Source organism: Pollachius pollachius, assembly GCF_949987615.1.
Source record: "Pollachius pollachius genome assembly, chromosome: 3".
Classification (NCBI taxonomy): Eukaryota; Metazoa; Chordata; class Actinopteri; order Gadiformes; family Gadidae; genus Pollachius; species Pollachius pollachius.
The window spans coordinates 6,218,805-6,238,804 of record NC_136936.1 but is presented as its reverse complement, the minus strand read 5'-3'; the positions used below and the strand labels follow the sequence as shown (position 1 = coordinate 6,238,804).

Sequence of the window (20,000 nt, the reverse complement as noted above, 5' to 3'; positions counted from 1 at the left end):
ACCCCCGCCACCCCATTTCCCTCCTCCCCTGCCCACCCAGCATCCCACTGCCTGACTACCAACTAACCAGCATTATCAAAACTCAGTTAGTCTAGCGACTAACCAACACAGCCGTCTTAGAACAACATAGCTCCTTTACTCTGATAGTAGTCTCTGTCTCTCTCTCTTCCTCTCTCTCTCCCTCTCTCTTTCTCTTGTAGCCAAAAGCGAACCTCAAACCGTGTTTGAACTAACCCCCCTGAGCCCCGCAGACGATGTTCACAGGCTTGAAGTCACAGAGCCTTTATTCTGTTTTCTCCTTAACGGCTCCCTGCTGTGCTCGCCCTGCGACGCCTCTGTTGTTCCTTCTTGTTGCTGAGCTCCATGTGGAGGCTCAGGCCTCGGGAAGGCCGGCGCTCTCTGATCCACGTGCCTCGGACCGTCTGAGCCGCAGGGATAGAGCCGCCCGGTGCCTCTGGATGTCCTGTTCTTTAGTCGTGAGCGTCTGTGAGGGCGCGGAGGACGGCGGCGACGCCCCACGATCCGAAGTGTGTGTGTTTTTTGCGGTGGATGTCGTGTTCGGTGGCGTGGCGGCGGAGGGAATCGGTGTGTCTGGAGGAGGTTTTTCCGGGAGGTGGGCGGGCGTGTGTTGGAAGGGGGCGAGGTGGGTGTCTGGATGGGCTCGACTGGCAGGAAGGGGACGGCTCCCGGCTCGGCGGCGAGACCCGAGGTGTCTCTTGCCTCCGTTGTCACCGACAACCGTCAACCGCACGGAAATGTGAGAAGGTGACACTTTGAGCTCGTCTTGGGGAAAGGGACACACTCATCTCTGAGAGATTTAGGCACAACTCAAATTGACACACACGCACAAACACACACAAACAGTTTGTGTGTGTTTGTGTATGTGTCCACATTTGTGTGTGTGTGTGTGTGAGTGTGCATGTAGTAGGACCCTGTCTCTCGGCAGAGCAGGGCCACCGCGGCTTCCTGCAGCTTGGAGGAGCAGCAGATGTGATTGGTCATGAATTAAATATGGGGGGGGAAGGGGGGGGGGGGGGGGGGGGGGTGAAAAGAGGAGCCCCTCACATGTCATTAAGGCCCTCTGAAGGAAGACGGCGAGCAGCTTGAGCCAGCCCCGAGCCAAGCTGTGGGACCGTCGCACGCCGAGCTCCCCTTGATCCGGCCCGCGCGTTTGATCCCTTCCTTCCTGCGCGCGCGTGTGTCCGTGTGTGTGTGGGTGTGCATGGTTGCGTATGTGTGTGCGCATGTGCCTGTGTGTATGTGTGTGTGTGTGTGTGTGAATGGCTCCCCTCTACTTCTTGTTGTTCCACCAGATCCAGATCCCAGGCCCACCTCACCCTCCCCGACCCCAGGGGTCTGTCGTCCTCCCCTCCTCCCCCGCTGTCTCCTCTGCTCAGATAGTTTCCACCATCGGAGGGATACATATATTCATATATATACTGTGTATACTCTCTGCGCTGGTACATTATGCAGGGCAGGAGGCCGGCAGGAAGGCCGTTAACCAGGCCGCCGCGGTACACCTCTGTTGGAGAAGGGTAAACAATGGTCCAGGCTAATCAAGTTGAAACAGGAAGGAGTGCTCCTCGGCTTTTAAGTACCGCAGTCTAGACCCGAGATGAGGTGCAATTATAATGGAGGTGTGGTGGAGGAGGGGTGGAGGAGGGGTGGAGGAGCGGGGCTAATCAGGAGGTGAAGTGCAACTCTCGAGATGAAATCAGAAGTAATGTTTTAATTGGACGACCGCTGTTCACGGTACATGCTGTGAGGCTGGTGGTCGTGGTTGTGTGTGTAAGGGGGTGAGCGCGGTGGGGGTGATGTTGGTGATGGGGGTGGGGGGGGCATGAACATGGTTCAAAGAGAACAGTTGTCGTCTGACCAATCTTTTCCTACATCTACCCCTTGCCTGACCCGTGTTAGGGGTCACAGTACACACACACACTCACACCACACATCATACACACACACACTCACACCACACATACACACACACACACACACACAAACACAAACACACTTGTGCACTGGCCTGCTGTTTGAGGAGCTTACGGTCACAGCTGCCGTTGATGCGTAAGAGCTGAGGCAGGACAGGGTAACAGATAAAGGGAGGGTGTCAGGAATGGGCAAGGTGCAAGGCAAGTGATAGAGACCAGGTTCTCAGGTGTTAACACACATAGACACACATACACCCAATCACACACACATACTGACACACACACACACACACACACGTGTGTGAGTGTGTGTGCATGTGTGCATATGTGCACCTGTGTGCGCTTGCATGCATCTGTGTATGTGTGTGTGTGTGTGTGTGTGTGTGTGTGTGGGTGGGTGGCTGTGTGTGCGCTTGCATGCATCTGTGTTTTGCGTGTGTGTGTGTGTGTGTGTGTGTGTGTGTCTGAATGCACACGTGGAATCGAGCCAGTGTGTATGTAGAGCAGAGCAGAGAGTTGAGGATGACGGGAGACTTTGCCAGAGTGTGATTTAGGAGCATTGTATCCGAGCCCAGCAGTCTTGAGAGCAATGAGACACCACAGCTCGGCTAGGACCAGAGAAGGGACGGCCGTAAATCTGTAGCCATCTGTAGCATTCCGGGCTCTGTGTGTCTTTGACAAATACACACTCCCGAAAAAAGGGGATTACACGGGGAAACCCGCCAACTGGGGAGAGTTTGCCCCTCACTGGGACCAGCTGGTCCGTCAAGAGCGAGGACTTAGAGAGGAATCCGACGAGGGGCGGAGAGAGAGAGAGCGAGCGGGCGAGCGCCACGTCGCCTCGCAACAATCCTCGGCTTGTTAGACTTCTTAGGAAGAATGACTTATTTTTTGCGTAAACTTCTCCGGGTTTTTCGAGGCTAACGATTGTTATTGTTATCCCCCGCTAGTAATCGGGAAGGCATGCTGTCGGTTGCTCCGTGTGTTTCTGCGGATGGCCTTTTATTCCTCTTCTTCTCGGAAAGACCATGTGATCTCTTATCGTGGCAAACATAGCGTTTGTCATCACTGGGCCGCGCGGATTTAATCTAACAACAACCGTCACAGAATAAACAAGTGCCTTGTAGTTATGTATTAACCCTGGCCAAGGGATCAGTATGTCTTGTTTCTGAAGTGGACCAAGGTCGGGAATTATTTACTCTCACTATTAACATAGCCTAGTTATCCACTGACAAACATCAGAACGTGGGAACGACGATAGCCTGTGAAGTCACACAGAGATTGCCTTTAAAGAGATGTTGTGTTAGGATTATAAAATGTAATTAAGACGTTATAACTGAATGAGTCTTCAGATATTCTCACACTATGTCGTATTGTCGGCCCCTATATAAAATAGTTTAAAAATGATTTATGACTATTTGTTTCATTGGAGAATCCTTGGGTGGGTGTTGCTGTTGGAAGTGGATATGCATGGAGGTGTGGAGGCGGTGTCTGTTGCAGGGTGGTGGTGTTTAGGGAGTGAGGGAGCACATATTAAAGACTATCAACCAACGTCTCTATCGCCTCGCTCTGCCATTCCGACATGTCTGCCTCATTCCTGGAGCACCAGGGTGAGGCGAAGTGGACATACCTCAGACCACGGAGGTCCTCCAAACAGGATAGTTGAGTGTTTCAATGGAGGCTGTGTGTTTTGAAGACTCACCTTTCTTTGTGAGGTTGTGTTTTTAAATTGCAGTCCATTGCACGCTTCTCTCTCTTCTTCTCTCTCTCGCTCTTCCTCTCTCTCCTTCTCTCTCCCTCCCTTTCTCTCTCTCCCTCGCTCTCCCTCTCTCTCTCTCCTTCTCGCTCAGGCTCTCTGTCTCTCTTTCTCTCCATCACTCTCCTTCTCTCCCTCTCTCTTCCTCTCTCTCCTTCTCTCTCTCTCCCTTTCTCTCTCTCCCTCTCTCCTTCTCTCTCTCTCTCTCCTTCTTTCTCTCCTTCTCTCTCTCTCGCTTCCTCTCTTTTTCTCCTCTCTCTCTCTCTTTCCCTCACTCTCCATCCCGCTTCATTCTGTGTCTCCTCCTTTATCCGAGACGCCTCCTCTGACCTTGTCTTTCAGTAAGAGCTATCCTTTGATGAAAAACGCCCAGCGCCTCAAAGACTAGCCCACGTTAAGCTCATTACGAGGTCCTACCCCGGGCTTGGCATGCACCTCTGCATACAATTAGATATCAAAGTCTCCTCCACCACGTCCCTGTATCGGTGGGGTCTTTTTTTGTCTTGTGGACGCGCGTGACGTTGAGCCGCCATTCATTCTAGCCTCCTCAGCCTCTCCTCAGAATGAATGGCCCAACACAACAAAAAAAGAAAAAAAACCCGGTTGCCGTGGCGACGGAAAGCCATGGGCAGCGTCCTTGGCGCTTCTGTTTTGTCTCGCTGCGGGCCGGGCGCGAAACACGATGGGCGTCGCTGCATGGAGCCCATGCACGGCGTTTTCCGTGTTTCTGTGCGTCGGTTTCGGCGGTGCTTGCCGTCGCCTGAACGGAGCGCAAACCCTTGCAGCCTCCTCTCACCTTCTACCACCTCTCCCCCTCTCCCCCCTTCCCTACCCTCCCCCAAGCCCTGTCCCCCTCCCTCACGGTTAACTCGTACCCCCCCGACCTCTGTGTCAAGACGTCGACACACTCACACGGGGGGGGGGGGGGGGGGGGGGGGGGGGGGGGGGGGGCTTCCTCTAACAGTGGCGTCGCTAACCTTTGACCCTCCCTTCCTCCCCTCGCCCTCCAGCGGCCCCCCAGTTCGTGATCCGACCGAGGGACCAGATCGTGGCGCAGGGGCGCGTGGCCACCTTCCCCTGTGAGACCAAGGGGAACCCCCAGCCCGCCGTGTTCTGGCAGAAGGAGGGCAGCCAGGTGAGGCAAAACAAACGCGCCTAACCCCTCCCGGGCACACGGCCGCAGCTCGTTGTGAGGACACCTGCTCCTCTGTGGCCGCGGGGTAACCACCGCCTCACTCATGTCCAGACCCAGGCCTGCTCCGCGGTGTTTGCATGGGCATGCCGAAGAACCGACACGCAATCGCACACGTACAAAGAAGCGCACACACAATAACAAAAGCGCTAAAAAAACACTAAAATAATCACACGCCCACGCAAGCACACACACACACACACACACACACACAAACATTACTACACAACGAAATAATCACACATGCACACACACACACAATTACTACAAAATTCTAAAATAATTACACATACCTTACACACACACGCACACACACACACACACACACACACACACAATACATTCAAACAATGACACACTCAGACTCCCAATCGCACACATATAGGCACTACACTACCATTCGAGCTCTATCTTGGAGGGGGATAGGTGACCGAGACCAGCCCATAGTCACACTGTGAGCATCAAAGAGGGCCAGTAAGCGACGGTGTGACGAGCTAGCCCGCCTCAGATCAGTTCCTCCCTGATCCCGCTGCTGATAAGAGCCATCCTGATCCCTGGCTTGGAGAGAGGAGGAGATTACTCATTCAAATACCTGTGTGTCCTCACAGCGCAGCACAACAGCACCAATTAGGAGCCTGCAGGGGCTTGTAGATGGGCCAGAGATATGATTCAACACTGGCTAGGGTGCAGACACACACACACACACACACACACACACACACACACACACACACACACACACACAAAGGCATGCTCACACACACACACAGGCACTCACACACACATACACAACTTCCGGCATGCTCTTGCACACGCACACACAAACCCACACACACACACACACACAAAGGCACGCACACACACAGAGGTTAACACATACACACACAACCGAACCCACGGCCAGCAATACATACTCACCCACACAAATGCACATACACTCCCACGCACCCACATCGAGGCACATACACACACAGACAAGAATGCACAATGATGCAAAAATGCAGATGCGCGTACACAACTACACACACACAAACACACACACAACCAGCGCAAACGCATGCACTCCATGGCGACCCACAATTACAGCAGTACGCTTCACAATGGAGGGATCAGACAAACAGGCCCCTGCAGGAAGTCCGAACACGGGCGTGTAATCATAGCACGACTCTGTCTTCTGACGGTGACCTAGTGTCCGTGTGGCTCGGCAGCGCATGCTGTGAGCTCCTTCGCAGCTCGCCCATGTCTTACCGCTGGGATTAAGGAAGCAGGCTTCTCAAGCGGACAGGTCTTACAAATAGTTTCCCCCCAAAACAGATGGGCCAGCCCTCATCACTGTCAGCCACCACGGTCCTCGCTCTCACCCACGCTGACTTAAATTAGATATGAGGGTATTTGTTAAAAGAACAAATTAAGGCCGTAATTGAGTACAGTAATGAGGCAAGAGAAAGGGGCCTTTTTAGTCACACTTGAGCACAACGAAGCAGACATTTGTCATGTGCGAGACATACATCGGGCCTAATTAAAAAAATTGCATCACTTCGTGGTTAAAGTCATTAATGCGTAATTGAATCCCCTCTTCTTCGGAGGATAAAGCAGAAGGAGGAGATTGGAAGAAAGAGGGAGAGTTTGTGTGACGGAGGAAGCAGAGAATATGGGTGGAGGTTAGATGGGGTTCAATGTGATCCTCAGTCCTTGAACTAAATCCACTACCTACAGCCACATCAGAGAGACAGGACAAATAGAACGTTGACCCTTTATCGAGCCATTTGTGGAATCAAATTAGAATAAGCAAAGACACAATAATGTGTGTGTGTGTGTGTGTGTCTGGGTGTGTGCACGTGTGTGATCTGTTATTCTCCTTCTGTCTCCAGAACCTTCTGTTCCCCAACCAGCCCCAGCAGCCCAACAGCCGCCTTTCGGTGTCTCCGGGCGGAGCCCTGACCATCGGCTCGGTGCAGCGCTCCGACGCCGGCTACTACATCTGCCAGGCGCTCACCGTGGCCGGCAGCATCCTGGCCAAGGCCCAGCTGGAGGTCACCGACGGTAAGGACGGCAGCACGCGCACACAGACACACACAAACGCACACACACACACAGGGGCGTGCGTGTAAACATACACGCACACAGGCACGCATGTATGCACACACATACGCACACACAGGTAAACATGTATGCCCACACACATATGCATACACACGTATGCAGGTACACTCACACACACACACACACGCACACACAGGGGCATGCGTGTAAACATACACGCACACAGGCACGCATGTATGCACACACATAAACACACGTGTAAACATGAATGACCACACACATATACATACACACGTATGCAGGCACACACACATACACTCACACACAAACACATAAACATGTGTGCAGGTACCAACAAAAACACACACACACACACACACTCAAACACACACTCACAGGATGCAGGATAGCCTAGAGGTTTGCAGTTTGACTCCCAGCCAAGAGGTTGTGGGGTTAATACCTGTGGGCGAGAATCCTTGAGCAGGATGCCCTAATGACCTGCTCACCGCTGACCTTAGCATTTATTTTTTTTCTAAATTCTCTGTAAGTCAATAGGGATGAAAGCATCTGCTAAATGACTTGGTAGTAAGCAGTACACACAGATGTGTGCATGTTGCCAAACACATACACAGATTCGTGCAAGTGCCAATAGGGCCAAAAGAAAAAATGTGTTGATGTGTTCGATTTCGGGTGGGCCGCTTCGCTCCTGAAAAGGAAAAACATGTTTTCATCCTCCCATCTAACTATTTATTCTTTACTCTGCTTTTAATTTGTTGATATTTAATTTTGCACACATTCCCTTATTTCTTTACCCTCGAGTCTGTTAAATAGGATTTGGCCTTCAGCAGTCTTGCAAGTGTATTAAAAAAAGTGTTAGTTTTTCATGTGCTTGAATAAATTCTGCTTTTGTGCGAGGAACCGCTGTGTGTGGATTTGCCCTTGGCCTCTAGTTACTTTCTTGCATTAGTAAGTTCTTTTTAATTTTGTAAAAATGTTCTACATTTATTTTTTATTTTTGTGGAGAAACACTGCCCTTGAGTCACTCTGGGTTTAATGATCAGCACTCAACTGAGTATTTTCAAGTGTGTGTGTGTTTTTTATGTGTGCGTGCGCATGTGTTTGTGTGTGTGTGTGCGCGTGTGCGTGTATGTGCGTGTGTTTCGCTTTCACATTAGTGTGTGTCTGGGTCTGAGTGCGTGTGTGCTAGAGAGAGAGAGGAAAAGAGGGGGGTAAGTGATTAAGTGAGTGCTTGACAACGGGCTTTTCGGCACGATGAATGATGAGGTCCTGCAAGGTGGGGAGACATCTAATCTGCCTGGCTGTTGGGGAGGGAAGATGGACGGACATCCAGGGCTCTCCTGAAGGACCCGCTACAGCCGGCAGATTAAACACCCCCCCTTCCCCTGCCCCAACGCACAATCACTTTTTCTCCGTCCAAACCGACACTGTAATGATCCATCTGCAACATCGCACACAACGTCAACATTTGTTGTCGTTTGCCCTCGGGGTAGCCCACCAATCACCTGCAGCAACACGCCGCAGTGCCCCCCCAAACTAGACCTGTTTCTGTTTACCTAAGCGTTGTTTAGGCTCAGGTGTAGCTCAGGGGGAGGGGGGGGGGGGGGGGATACAAGAGTGGGAGTCGTGCATTCAAGGCCGAAAAGGGAGGGCTGGAGGGAGGGAGGAGGGGGGAGGTCCCTTCCACACCTGCTACAGTCATCAGGTGGATTTTGCTGAAAGCCTGCCAATTTCAAGGAGATCCCCTAATGAGAAATTCCTGATCCGTGGCGACCAAGGCCTCCCCCGAGAGCCTAGCCTCCCGACGACGACATCGACCCATCACAACCATCAGTCCCCCCCCCCCCCCCCCCCCCCCCTCCCCCCCGCCTTTAACCTCCACCGTCTCGCCTCAGACCCGCCCTCGGAATCGTCATCAGCCGTTTCCTCCCCAGATCAGCTTCCCAAAACATGGAATGCGTCGGTCGGAGCGCCGGGGAGAGAAAGAACACCCCGGAGTCATTAACGAATACCGATCCTCTGAGCGAAACGTGTGGGATTACTCCGGACCGGGGCGCGGGCAGCGGCCTGAGCCCCGCCAGCGCGGTGTCTCCGTGAATCATTCAGGGGCGATAGCGGTGACAGCGGAATCATCCTCCCCCCCAACCCACCCCCCAAAGCGCTAATGGCCTGGGGTGAAATTTATTAGGGCTGGGGAAGAGCCCTGATGTAGGTGGTGAGGATACGAGCGGGGGCTACAGTGAGGCCAGTCCAGTTTATTTATGCAGTCTTTAATCACAGCGGCTGTCTCCCATCACTTCAGAGGCCCCCCCCTTTTAAAGAGCGGAGGGGATGATGACGACCACTGTGGACCGCAAACCTGTGATGAATATGTAAACATTGACTTCGCTCACCTCGCAGTACTAGCGTGTTTATTATTTAGTGGATGCTGGTTTTCTCAAATTGGCCGAGCTTTTTTTATTTTTCATTATTAAGAAGGACGAAAAACTCTGGGGAATTTTAAAAAACCAAGCGAAGCGTCTCATCGTTAATTTCACACTTTTGGAGCGCACCACCTTTTCTTCATTAGGTGAACAGAGACCGAGAGGACAGCCAAAGGTGATTGGAAGCGGTTTTATTCAAGTCCGTTGCGGTTACTTCCTGCCCTCGCCCTGTGATGTATCTGTGGGTGGACGTAGGGGAGAGAGCCGGTGTGTGGAAAGGTTACGGAGGTAGACTTGATAATTGGAACCAGCAAGGTCTTAAATCATGAATCCATAACTTCTAATGAATGTGGAAGCGGCTTTGATGCCAGGGTTTCTCCACATATTTCAGCGAAAGCTGAACTCTTCAAGAGGTGTCCTCTGACACATGTACTATTTAATACAAGGAACCCTAAAGTGATTTATGAGGGCTTACAAAGGGATGCATCCATCTAATATGGATCCAACAGTTCCATATAAGTGTGCGCATGAAGAAGCCAATGTGGTTTCCTGGAACAGTGTCTATTTCCCCTTCTGAAGTAAAAGGTATCTCTTTTTTCAACCTGTTGAACTCAATTCGAACAAACAGCCTCATAAATGTCTGCATTTAATTCATTCAATTCAATTTCTGGACTATACCTATTCTTTTAACATGCTCCCAGCCACCAGCGGGCACGATGAAGAACTTATCTGAACCCACACTGGGAAAACCCATTTCCTCTTTCAAAGTAAAGGTGTCTCTCAACGGGCAGCCCTCATGCATTGCTTTGTTTCATTCATGTAATTCCGCTACTACTGGGCTACACCTTTTGTTTTGACAGCCTCCCACCCTGTGGAGCATAATGAAGTACTTATCTGCACCCACACTGGGTCAACGGACAGGAACCACGCGGCCACACCGTGCCACAGCGGGGAGGGGGGTATAAACATGGGTCTGTGTCCGCATGGGGGGGGACTGTGTAGAGTCCCCTCGCCACATCAATAGCGGCTGGGAAACTGTGTTCAGCTGTTTCTCCCCCAGCTTCCTGGAAGGCCAGCGCGAAGACGCTGTATTGCGGTGTAATTACAGAGACCTGGGGATGAATCTAGTTCCGTGCCCACATCCGATACTTACGTGTTTGGTCTTGTTGTGGGGAGGATATTTCACGTATTTTCTTTTTTACTCCCTTATTACTCTTTAATAACGTTGTCTAACTTTGAACCATTTGAATTCCACTTTTTTGTTTGTTTTTCCTTCAAGGTCTTTCTTTGAACGTCAAAAAATTACAATCGTGCGCCAATATAAACTGACCTCAAACCCGGCACAATTAACTATTATCCTTTCAAACGCTTGTACTGTTATCTGTTGTTTTAATGTGTGCTATTTGCTGTTATCATATCTTTTCTTTTTGATATGTAAATCACTTTGTTGCGAAACACAGCTTCAAAAACTCCTCATAATAATTACAGTTTTCAGCGCGACGCTAAACTAACACGACCAACCGCCTCTGCCCCAGTCCTGACAGACAGGCCGCCGCCCATCATCCGTCAAGGGCCGTCCAATCAGACGCTGGGGGTGGACAGCGTGGCCCTGCTGAAGTGCCAGGCGTCCGGAGACCCAATCCCGTCCATTAGCTGGCTGAAAGATGGAGTCAGTCTGCTGCTGGGCAAGGACCCGCGCGTGTCCCTGCAGGAGCTGGGCAGCCTCCAGATCAGGAGTGTCAAGGTGAGGCACCTGCTGTGGTGTTGAGCTCTAGATAACACCTTCCCTGTGAGTGCTACCTGTAATGATAGCTGAAGTAGCGCGCCGACCCCGCTGCTGGCGCACGGTACGAGTGATGCAGGCCTTTGTTTGCGGAACCCCTTTGACATTGTTTTGTTTTGTTGAAGAATGGCCCGCTCGAGGTGGGGACGCTATGAGTTTCATTTGTGGTGTTATCCTTGTGTTGTACCTGTGACTTTAACGGGATGCAAATACATGCAAAAATGTAATTGGTTTAGCTAAAGAGCGGGTTGCGTTTAGCTAACGAAGTGGTTGCGTTACCCAAATGCTTAATCATAGTTCTAGGTCAAACGGTGAAGCCGGCTTAAAGTAACTTGTAATCAAAAAATGTGACAGGTTTTATAAAATACAGCGTATGAACCAGGAATTATTACTTCTCGTGGATGGGTACAAGAGTCGTGTCCGGTGGGATCAATGCCTTTTCCGTGTTCCACTTTACTGCTCTTCCCCCCCCACACCTACGGTTCTGACATCCGGTCCGTCAACACTCCTTCCTGTCTGCTGTCACATCTGATGTCATCTCATCTGATGTTGTCTCTCGATGCAGCATGCACGTATGCACTCTGCGTATGCTGCCCTCGGCGTGCATTCTATAGTGATTCAGCGTAGGAACCCCTTAGTGGATTCGATTTGCCCAGCCGTGTGACTGAGACGGACAAGCAGAATCACATTGCCTTTAAAAGAGATGAATAGGCACTATTGATTTTGGGGTAAATTGTTTGATACTATCACTTAGTGGCACGACAGCTCCTAAAAGGCTCGGCTGCGGCAGCTCTGGACGGAATCCAGCTATAGGATGCACACGCACGTGGCATCAGCGCACACACACACATACACACACACACACACACGTGGCCGCACACGCACCCCCCATTCAGGGTGTATTAGATTTAAAAAGCTCATTTTTTTCTCCCTCGCCCCCCATCCCCGCCCTCTCTCTCGCCGGAATATCCATAATGTTTGAAAAAAAATCCCGACCCCCAACGTTTTTATTTAATAAAGACGCGACGGTGAGTCTCACACAGAAAATAACTAAACACGAAACCCCAACACACAGGCAAAGTTCCCTCGGAGGGACGGAGAGACAGGCCAGCTGTCAGCGGTCCAGGGGGCTCACGCAGCCCCCACCCCCCTCTAACTGAATTAGCCTCTCCATTGTTGCGGTCGGCAGGACGGTGGGGAAATAAGAGGGAGAGGAGCGGTGGTGGTGCCGCGGACGGGCGGCGAGGAGAAAATTGAATTAATTAGGAAATTAGCGTCAGCACTTTGGGCCACTCACCAGTGACATGCAATTTGGCCGACGGCAGATCGAGCCGCGAAGCCACCGCATGGATTTATGATGACGGGAAGTGGATCATGGGGGGAGATCACTCCTACTCCATCTTCCTCCTTGCTTATTGCCTGCTTTTCTGCACGGCGAAGGGCAGGAACGAAAGCAAATGCTAATCTGGGACGGAGCAGTTATGGCAAAATTTCTGAGGATGGGAGATGGCAGATGAATGTAAAAGTGGTAGGGGCAGGCTAAAGCCTTGTTTCCCGTGTGATTACGGAGATATTCCAGTCAGAAGGGGATTGTGTTTGTGTATTTCCACACAGGCCGGTATACACTGTGTTGATTTGAAACCATTACGGACCCTTTTTCTAATAGCACTGGTGTTCAGACCGGATGTCTATGCTTTTCTTCCCACCTGGAAAGGTTTGCTAGTGCAGTGCTGGCTGAGTTTGTGTTTGCCCATAACGTGCTTATCGATCCCTACCTCTGGCTTTATATTTTGATATCCATGGCTGGCGAGGTGACTCCCAACGTGCTGACCGTGTGTGTGTGTGTGTGCGTGTGTGTGATCTGTGACCCTCAGCTCTCTGACTCTGGGATCTACACCTGCGTGGCGGCCAGTTCCAGCGGCGAAACATCGTGGAGCGCCTTCTTGGAAGTCAAAGGTACAGAATCGCCTACCCCCCCCCCCCCCCACCCCCCTTATGACCTTATCCCCTTCCCTAAATGTCTGGAATCGTTTCATCTCGGGAGGCTATTAATCGGGCAACGATTCCCATCTCATTCTTTTATGAGCGGACGTGAATGTCACCGTGCCAACCCTTCACCCTCCCCCCCACCCCTAACTGTCCCTCAGAGGCCGGCAGCCTGTTGGTGGCAAAAACCCGGGACGACATTGAGCTGCCCGGCCCCCCCTCCAAGCCCCAGGTCACGGACGTCACCAAGAACAGCGTGTCCCTGACGTGGCAGCCCGGCCTGCCCGGTGCCTCGCCCGTCGCCTCCTTCGTCATCGAGGCCTTCAGGTCAGCTCCGCCGCCGCCGTGTGGATGACGCTGATGGGGGAGACACAGGGCTCTATAGAGAACCTGTGCTCCTGTGTTTGCTCCATTGCATGCGTTTGTGTTCATAGATAAGATAAGGAAAACTTTATTTTCTGTCACAAGTGACAGAAAGAAATTCCTCTTTGACAGGCCAGGTTCAATTTAATTGTTTTAAATTTTAGGTGTGGTTGAGGTGTGGATGGTCTACTGTTTTATTCTTATTTGTATTTTATGTTATTGTTTAGGCTTAACACGGTTTATTTTTGGAGCAGAATTTCCCCTTTGGGGGGTAATAGTGTCATCTTATCTTGTGGTAAGTGGCGATGGAGATTGTACGTCATATCACCATTGTTAACGTCCCGGTAACATCGTCGTTGCAGCCAATCGGTGAGCAACAGCTGGCAGACGGTGGCGGACCACGTGAAGACCACCCAGTTCACGGTGAAGGGTCTCCGGCCCAACACCATCTACCTCTTCATGGTCCGAGCGGTCAACACCCAGGGCCTGAGCGACCCCAGCCCCATGTCGGAGCCTGTTCGGACCCAAGGTACCCCATACCACCCCCTCTTAACATCGGCACCACAAATGTAGAAATGCCACACAACCATTACAGTGTTTGCGGAGTGATTCAGCTTCCAGTGTCATTTACATCGGAAACGTGTCTCAAAGTCTGTTCGTTTATTGTTCAATGCTATTGACGCTGTTTATCACTTGCGTGGCCCCTGATACACCACACAAGTGTAGAAGGTATAAACTTCTTGTTGCCCCCCGTGCAATGAAGAGCAATTAGCCGGTATCTTTCTAACTTTACTTCACAGAGGTCAGGCCAGCCCTCTCCTCCACATGGCCCATTACGGCCACACTTAGGACATTATGTAAAGTCAGAGTGTCTACTTTTGGAAGGACTAACAGCGTTAGAACAATCCCTGCTATGTTAATGACGATAACAGGAGAAAATGACCCAGGGCAGATTGGATTAAGGCGCCACAGACAGACTCCCGTCTCTGCATTGCACTGATGCGATAAGTCCGGCCGCTCCAACATTGAGCCGCGGCCCTGCTGGGCTCTCGATTGGCCGGGACAAGCCACTGCTGTTACTGGTGGAGGCTATTGGAGAGTCTATTTAGAAAAGCAGAGAGTGAATCATCGTGGCTGCAATCAAGGTCATCCCAACCACATATGTGGTGGAGGTATAGAGCCAGGATGATTTTGTGGTTGTTTGACTCCCAGCAGATAGGTTGGAACAGCGATGTTGGCAGTTAACCTGTAATCATCGCTCCATCTGCTTATTCATATCGCGTATCTAAAAAAGATATCATTCATGATTGGAAAATTAATGAATCTGTTTCCAATAACTGCCTTTTGAGCTCACTTGGCACCACATTACTTGAGGTTAATCCAAACTGAAATCTCAGTGTCGATTTATTCCTTCATTCAGATCATACCTTGCTGGGAGATCGTTGCTACAGTAAACAGCTCCAATTTTTCCTCCCCAGTGCGGTGTCGTGACCCTCTGTCTGCATCCCCACATTGCATCACGTAGATGGGCCTTTTTTTCTTTTATTGGTCGTAACTGGAAACACATGGCCATGCAAAACGGCAAACGAGCTGGAAAATATGACCAGGCCATTCATTCATCATCTCTGCAGTCAATTTAAGGTTTGCGCTCAGACATGACTCATTGACACGGTCGTACGCATCTACGGTTACCGAAGACGTCACACACCGATCCCTGATCCGACCAACGTTCTCCCAGGGAGAAGAAGAACCAGGGGGACATTTTCATGCAGATGACAGATTGGGACTTTGTCAAGTGAATTTGTGATAATCCCTGCAATGTTAAGCCTCTTAGATGAATGAATTGAAGTTGTCTGTTCAGCGATGCTTTGGCTGTTGGACAGATTTTGTAATACACAAAGGCTTATTATATCAGAAATGTTGAACACAATGTTGTAAAACAGACTCCTCAACCAAACCGTATCTCTATCTCTTCTCTCTCGCTCTCTCTCTCCCTCTCTCTCTCTCTCTCTCTTCATCTCTCTGTGTTTCTCTGCCTTCTCCTCCTCGCCAGACATCAGCCCCCCGTCGCCGGGCGTGGACCACAGGCACGTGCAGAAGGAGCTGGGCGAGGTCATAGTTCGCCTGCACAACCCGGTGGTCATGAGCCCCACCACCATACAGGTTACCTGGACGGTGAGCACACACAATAAGCACAACGGCGTGTTGCCCCTCACTTCCGAGCCGCCAGCATGACCGGACCCTCCGCTTCTTGAGCTTCACAAACAGACGAACGTCTGTTTGTGAAGCTCAAGAAGCAGAGGGTCCGGTCATGGAGGCGGCTCGGAAGAGAGATGCCGGGGAGGACACTCTTCAGGGGGTTCACAGGGCCGACCTCAATGATAGGCCGGTTCCTTCTTTGTACCGCCTGGATCTCAGTGGCATGGTCGTTCTCGTATCATGTGTTATTCAGGTCCGGGTTGATAGTTATATTCTGTTTAGAAGTTTGAACATTAAGATTGAATGTGAGGGAGTTTTGGCGGTAGGCTAGTGTGAGTCCGGCTCCAAATCATGCCCTCTGTGTGCCAAATGTGGTTTGTTTCCTTCGGCTCCCAAGCAGATAAATCTCGATCCTCAAACAGTTGTGTGTAAAAACCAATGGATGACATCAGGGACGCTACGGGCGTCTTTTTTACAGTCCTATTTTGTACGGTTTGAACCTGTAATTAAAAGTTTCACTCCGGCCTGTGAGGCACAGAGCACTCCAGTGGGCTGGGTTTGAAGAAGGAAGGAATATGGGAAATCCATATTTCCCCTCTCTGATATTCAGATTCCTAACTTTGTTCCTCCCTCGTCTTTGATTTAAACATCCCTGAGTCATAAAGTAGGATAGATGTGAATGTGTTTCTCTTTGAAGCTCGAGAGCAATTCCTCCAGGCTAGCATTTTCTCTTTTTTCCTTCTTCTTCTTCTTCTTCTTCTTCTTCTTCTTCTTCTTCTTCTTCTTCTTCTTCTTCTTCTGCTCCTGCTCCTGCGGTAGGAAATTCCAAGTTATCCTCTTAAGAAGTGTGTTCTCGCTTTGAAACATTTTAATTGCAGACTCAAAAGTAAGTGAACATGAGACACTTTGGTGGATGGCATAAACATCAAGATGTTTGTCGGGGAACATCAGGTGTCTTGTTCTGCTGCGCACCTCCTCGGGCGATTCCCAGTAGTGTTAAAAGCCTGGCAATATATGGAGTTATGTGACTAGGAATACCTTTTAATCTCTTTTTATGTTTCCCTATACCACAAAAGTCCCTCTCTCCTCGAGACAGACGGCGGATGTTTAAAAGCGGTTGATTATTAGAACATTTATTTCCCCCCGCATGAAAACCTCTTCATTGTTGTGTGTAAAGTTTTCCGAGCGTTGATCGGATACTTACCACGACCATTACGGCGATAACGACGTGCGAAAACATAGACAGTGTAGCTTTGTCATCGAGTTGCCAGCCTTCAGCTGTCTCTTAGCAGCTCCCCTCTATTGGTTGATTTGCACCGCAAATCAACCAATCGTAGGTGTTAGGTACGACCATTACCAGGCAGGGACGGCTGTTTCCCTTTCTAAACAAACCACATTAGCCACATTTGTTGTATTTTCTCCCGGTGACATGTTTATTGACCCTGGTAATGCGTCTCACCTAGGGGCTGGTGCCGGACTGCGTGCCAGCGAGCTGTACTTTATGAGCGCCGTGTATAATCAGCATGAGAACGCACCGCCGTCCGCAATATATCAGGTCCTAGCGCCGTAAACAGAGCGGCCGTCGCTCGATTCAGCGTTTCTATTCCCCAAATCATTCTATTAATGAAAGTTACACAGCGAGCCTGGAAGTCGTTTGGCTGATTTACTCCGAGCCACACTGGCTAAAACACAGCTGGTTAATATCCCACTTGAAAGCTCTGCTCACTTTTCCTACTGTTAACAAGCCATTACAATGAGTAATGACCCTTCTCCCTCCTCACATAAATTCAACTCTCCCCTCCCACCCCACGGCACCCTGGACTCCATCTGGTTAAAAGGGTCCAACTTCTCTAAGTTGAACCCGTTTGCAAAGTGATGGAAGCCTTCCCAGCGCGGCCTCTTATCTCCTTTGTGGAAGTGGTGCTCTTGTAGTTCCCAGGTATCTATCCCCCTGGGTTCCCAAGGACCCACGTGCCACTGCTTTGATCTCATCCCCGGCGTGTTGAGACTTGTTGTTTGTGTTTTGCTTCCGGTGCTGTTGTCAGCGCTGGGGGTTTATATACCACGAGAGACGAGTGTGTTAGCATGGGTAAAGCCGCGCAGATGGAAGATGTTTCATTTAAAGAATCGCGGATGGCTCCTCGGTAGCTCGATGTGTGAGGTAATGTCAGGGCGCTAATTGTGCTAAGAGTATCTTCGCTAATGATGAAAGCGTGCTAGAAGCAGTCGCAGTCGTTCCATTAGCATGATTCGATGCACACAGGGTAAACGCAGAGATTAACGTAAGATCGTGTAACATTGTCCTCTTACAACCCGGCAAAGCATGTGCGAGAAGATGCTGAACCGTCAACTCCTGCTCTAACAAAGTGTCCTCTTTGTGTGTTTGTTGAACTGATCCCAGGTGGACCGTCAGTCCCAGTTCATCCAGGGCTACAGAGTTATATACAGGCAGTCGTCGGGGCTGCCCTCCCCGGGGCCTTGGCAGAGCCAGGACGTGAAGGTCCCCTCGGAGCGCAGCATGGTGCTGGGGGCCCTGAAGAAGGGCATCGTCTACGAGATCAAGGTGCGGCCGTACTTCAACGAGTTCCAGGGCATGGACAGCGAGTCGCGGACGGCGCGCACCACAGAAGAAGGTGAGCGGGATGAGTGATGGCCGATGTACGCGGCAGCGTGTAAAGCAATACAGAACTGAGAAGGGCTGTGGCTGAATCCGTGTGTCCTCCTACATCTGGAGTGATGGTTTGACACGGCAGCCCGCAGGTCACTTTCATTCTGCCTTCTGTTATGATCTAATGTTCCTCCTATTGACATTGAGGATAGTGAAGGCGTGTGTTTGTGTGTGTATGTGTGTGTGTGTGTCAAGAGGACAGCTGACCTTTTCACTGGGCTCTGTTTTGTTTATGATTGGTGGGGTTCTTGATCCATCCCCCCCCCCCCCCCCCCCCTCCATGTTGCCACGGGCCTGTGCTGTGATTGGAAGGAGTACTCACTCCCCTAACTCCTGCGAGCAAACCGATCTGTCACTCGAACCAAGACCCAGACGGAGACACACAAACATACAAACACACACATACAAAGATACACACACACACACACAGACACACCCAACACACGCAAACCGATCTGTCGCCTGAACCTGACACAGACGTAGACACAGTCACAAACAGGACACACACAAACGTGCCACACAGTCACACACGCACACGCTCACACCCAAAGTAACACACACACCATATCCCAGGTGTGTCTTCGGTGGGCCCAGGGTTTGCCGTCAGATTGTTGAAGTAGGAAATGTCATTAACTTTTCTTCTATTGACGTTTCCGATTAAAACAAACACACAACTACACAGACAGCAATGCACTCGCCTGTCAGGCTCCTGAATCAGTTCAAAACATGTTGACAACCCTGTTCTAAACGGAAACAAAGAAGGGACAAGTCCGGGGAGGGGAAAGCCAAACAGTACAAGTCTGGAGACGGGGGGGGAAACAAAACGTACACAGAAAATGCAAACGTAGAGCGAAGCGTGTTCCTTATCCGGGGAACACGGCCCTGTGCTGTCCAAGGATTCCTGGGGTCTTCCTGTCGGAGACGCTTCACATCCTGTGGAAGTGACAGCCCCATTAATTCCCTCTGCCTCAGAGCAACCGTATCTCCCCTGGCCAGGCGGAGAGAGCTGCTGCAGTACCACAGACACCATCACATCCTAGCTTTCCCACTAACACGTACAGACACGTACGGAGACACACACAAACACACACACACATACACTCTGACATTCGGCCAACTACACAAAGACACACACACGCACACAGACACACACACCTGGACAACTCTACACACATTACCACTCAGACACCTGGACACAGGAACCTACACACACTTACTCCGACAGACACACAAACACACACCAGACATGGGACCAGGCAGGTAGATACTCTCACACTATCACTGCTCCCCCCACACGCATACACACACATGTTCTTAACCTTATTTTCTTTATCTTGGCTAATATTTTAATGCGTACACACATGCACACACACACACACACACACACACAGACACAATACATAGCCTACCCACTGCCCTCAGCCCCGCTGTAACCAGCCGCATGTCTCAGCCTCTCCCAGGGCCTCTCCGTCTCCATCCCCCATCCTGGTCCCCCAGAGGCCCCACTCGTTCTATTTCTGACCTGCTCCTGCCTTCGTGGCTGGGTGGGGCCGGTACTCTCGCTCGCTGTCTCTCTCTCTTTCTCTCTCTTCCTCTCTCTTTCTATTTCTCTCTCCCTTTCTCTTTCTCCTCTCCCTC

General features: G+C 50.8%; 1 protein-coding gene across 1 annotated transcript in view; it reads left to right on the top strand.

Moving 5' to 3' along the window:
• robo2 (roundabout, axon guidance receptor, homolog 2) overlaps window positions 1-20,000 on the top strand; it is a 165,883-nt gene that overhangs the window by 135,483 nt on the left and 10,400 nt on the right. The window contains exons 8-15 of the mRNA XM_079732933.1: window positions 4,698-4,822; window positions 6,751-6,922; window positions 10,899-11,107; window positions 13,021-13,102; window positions 13,294-13,459; window positions 13,858-14,024; window positions 15,549-15,670; window positions 18,096-18,327. Of these exons, the coding sequence (XP_079589059.1) occupies window positions 4,698-4,822; window positions 6,751-6,922; window positions 10,899-11,107; window positions 13,021-13,102; window positions 13,294-13,459; window positions 13,858-14,024; window positions 15,549-15,670; window positions 18,096-18,327 (1,275 nt within the window). The remainder of the gene's footprint in view (window positions 1-4,697; window positions 4,823-6,750; window positions 6,923-10,898; window positions 11,108-13,020; window positions 13,103-13,293; window positions 13,460-13,857; window positions 14,025-15,548; window positions 15,671-18,095; window positions 18,328-20,000) is intronic.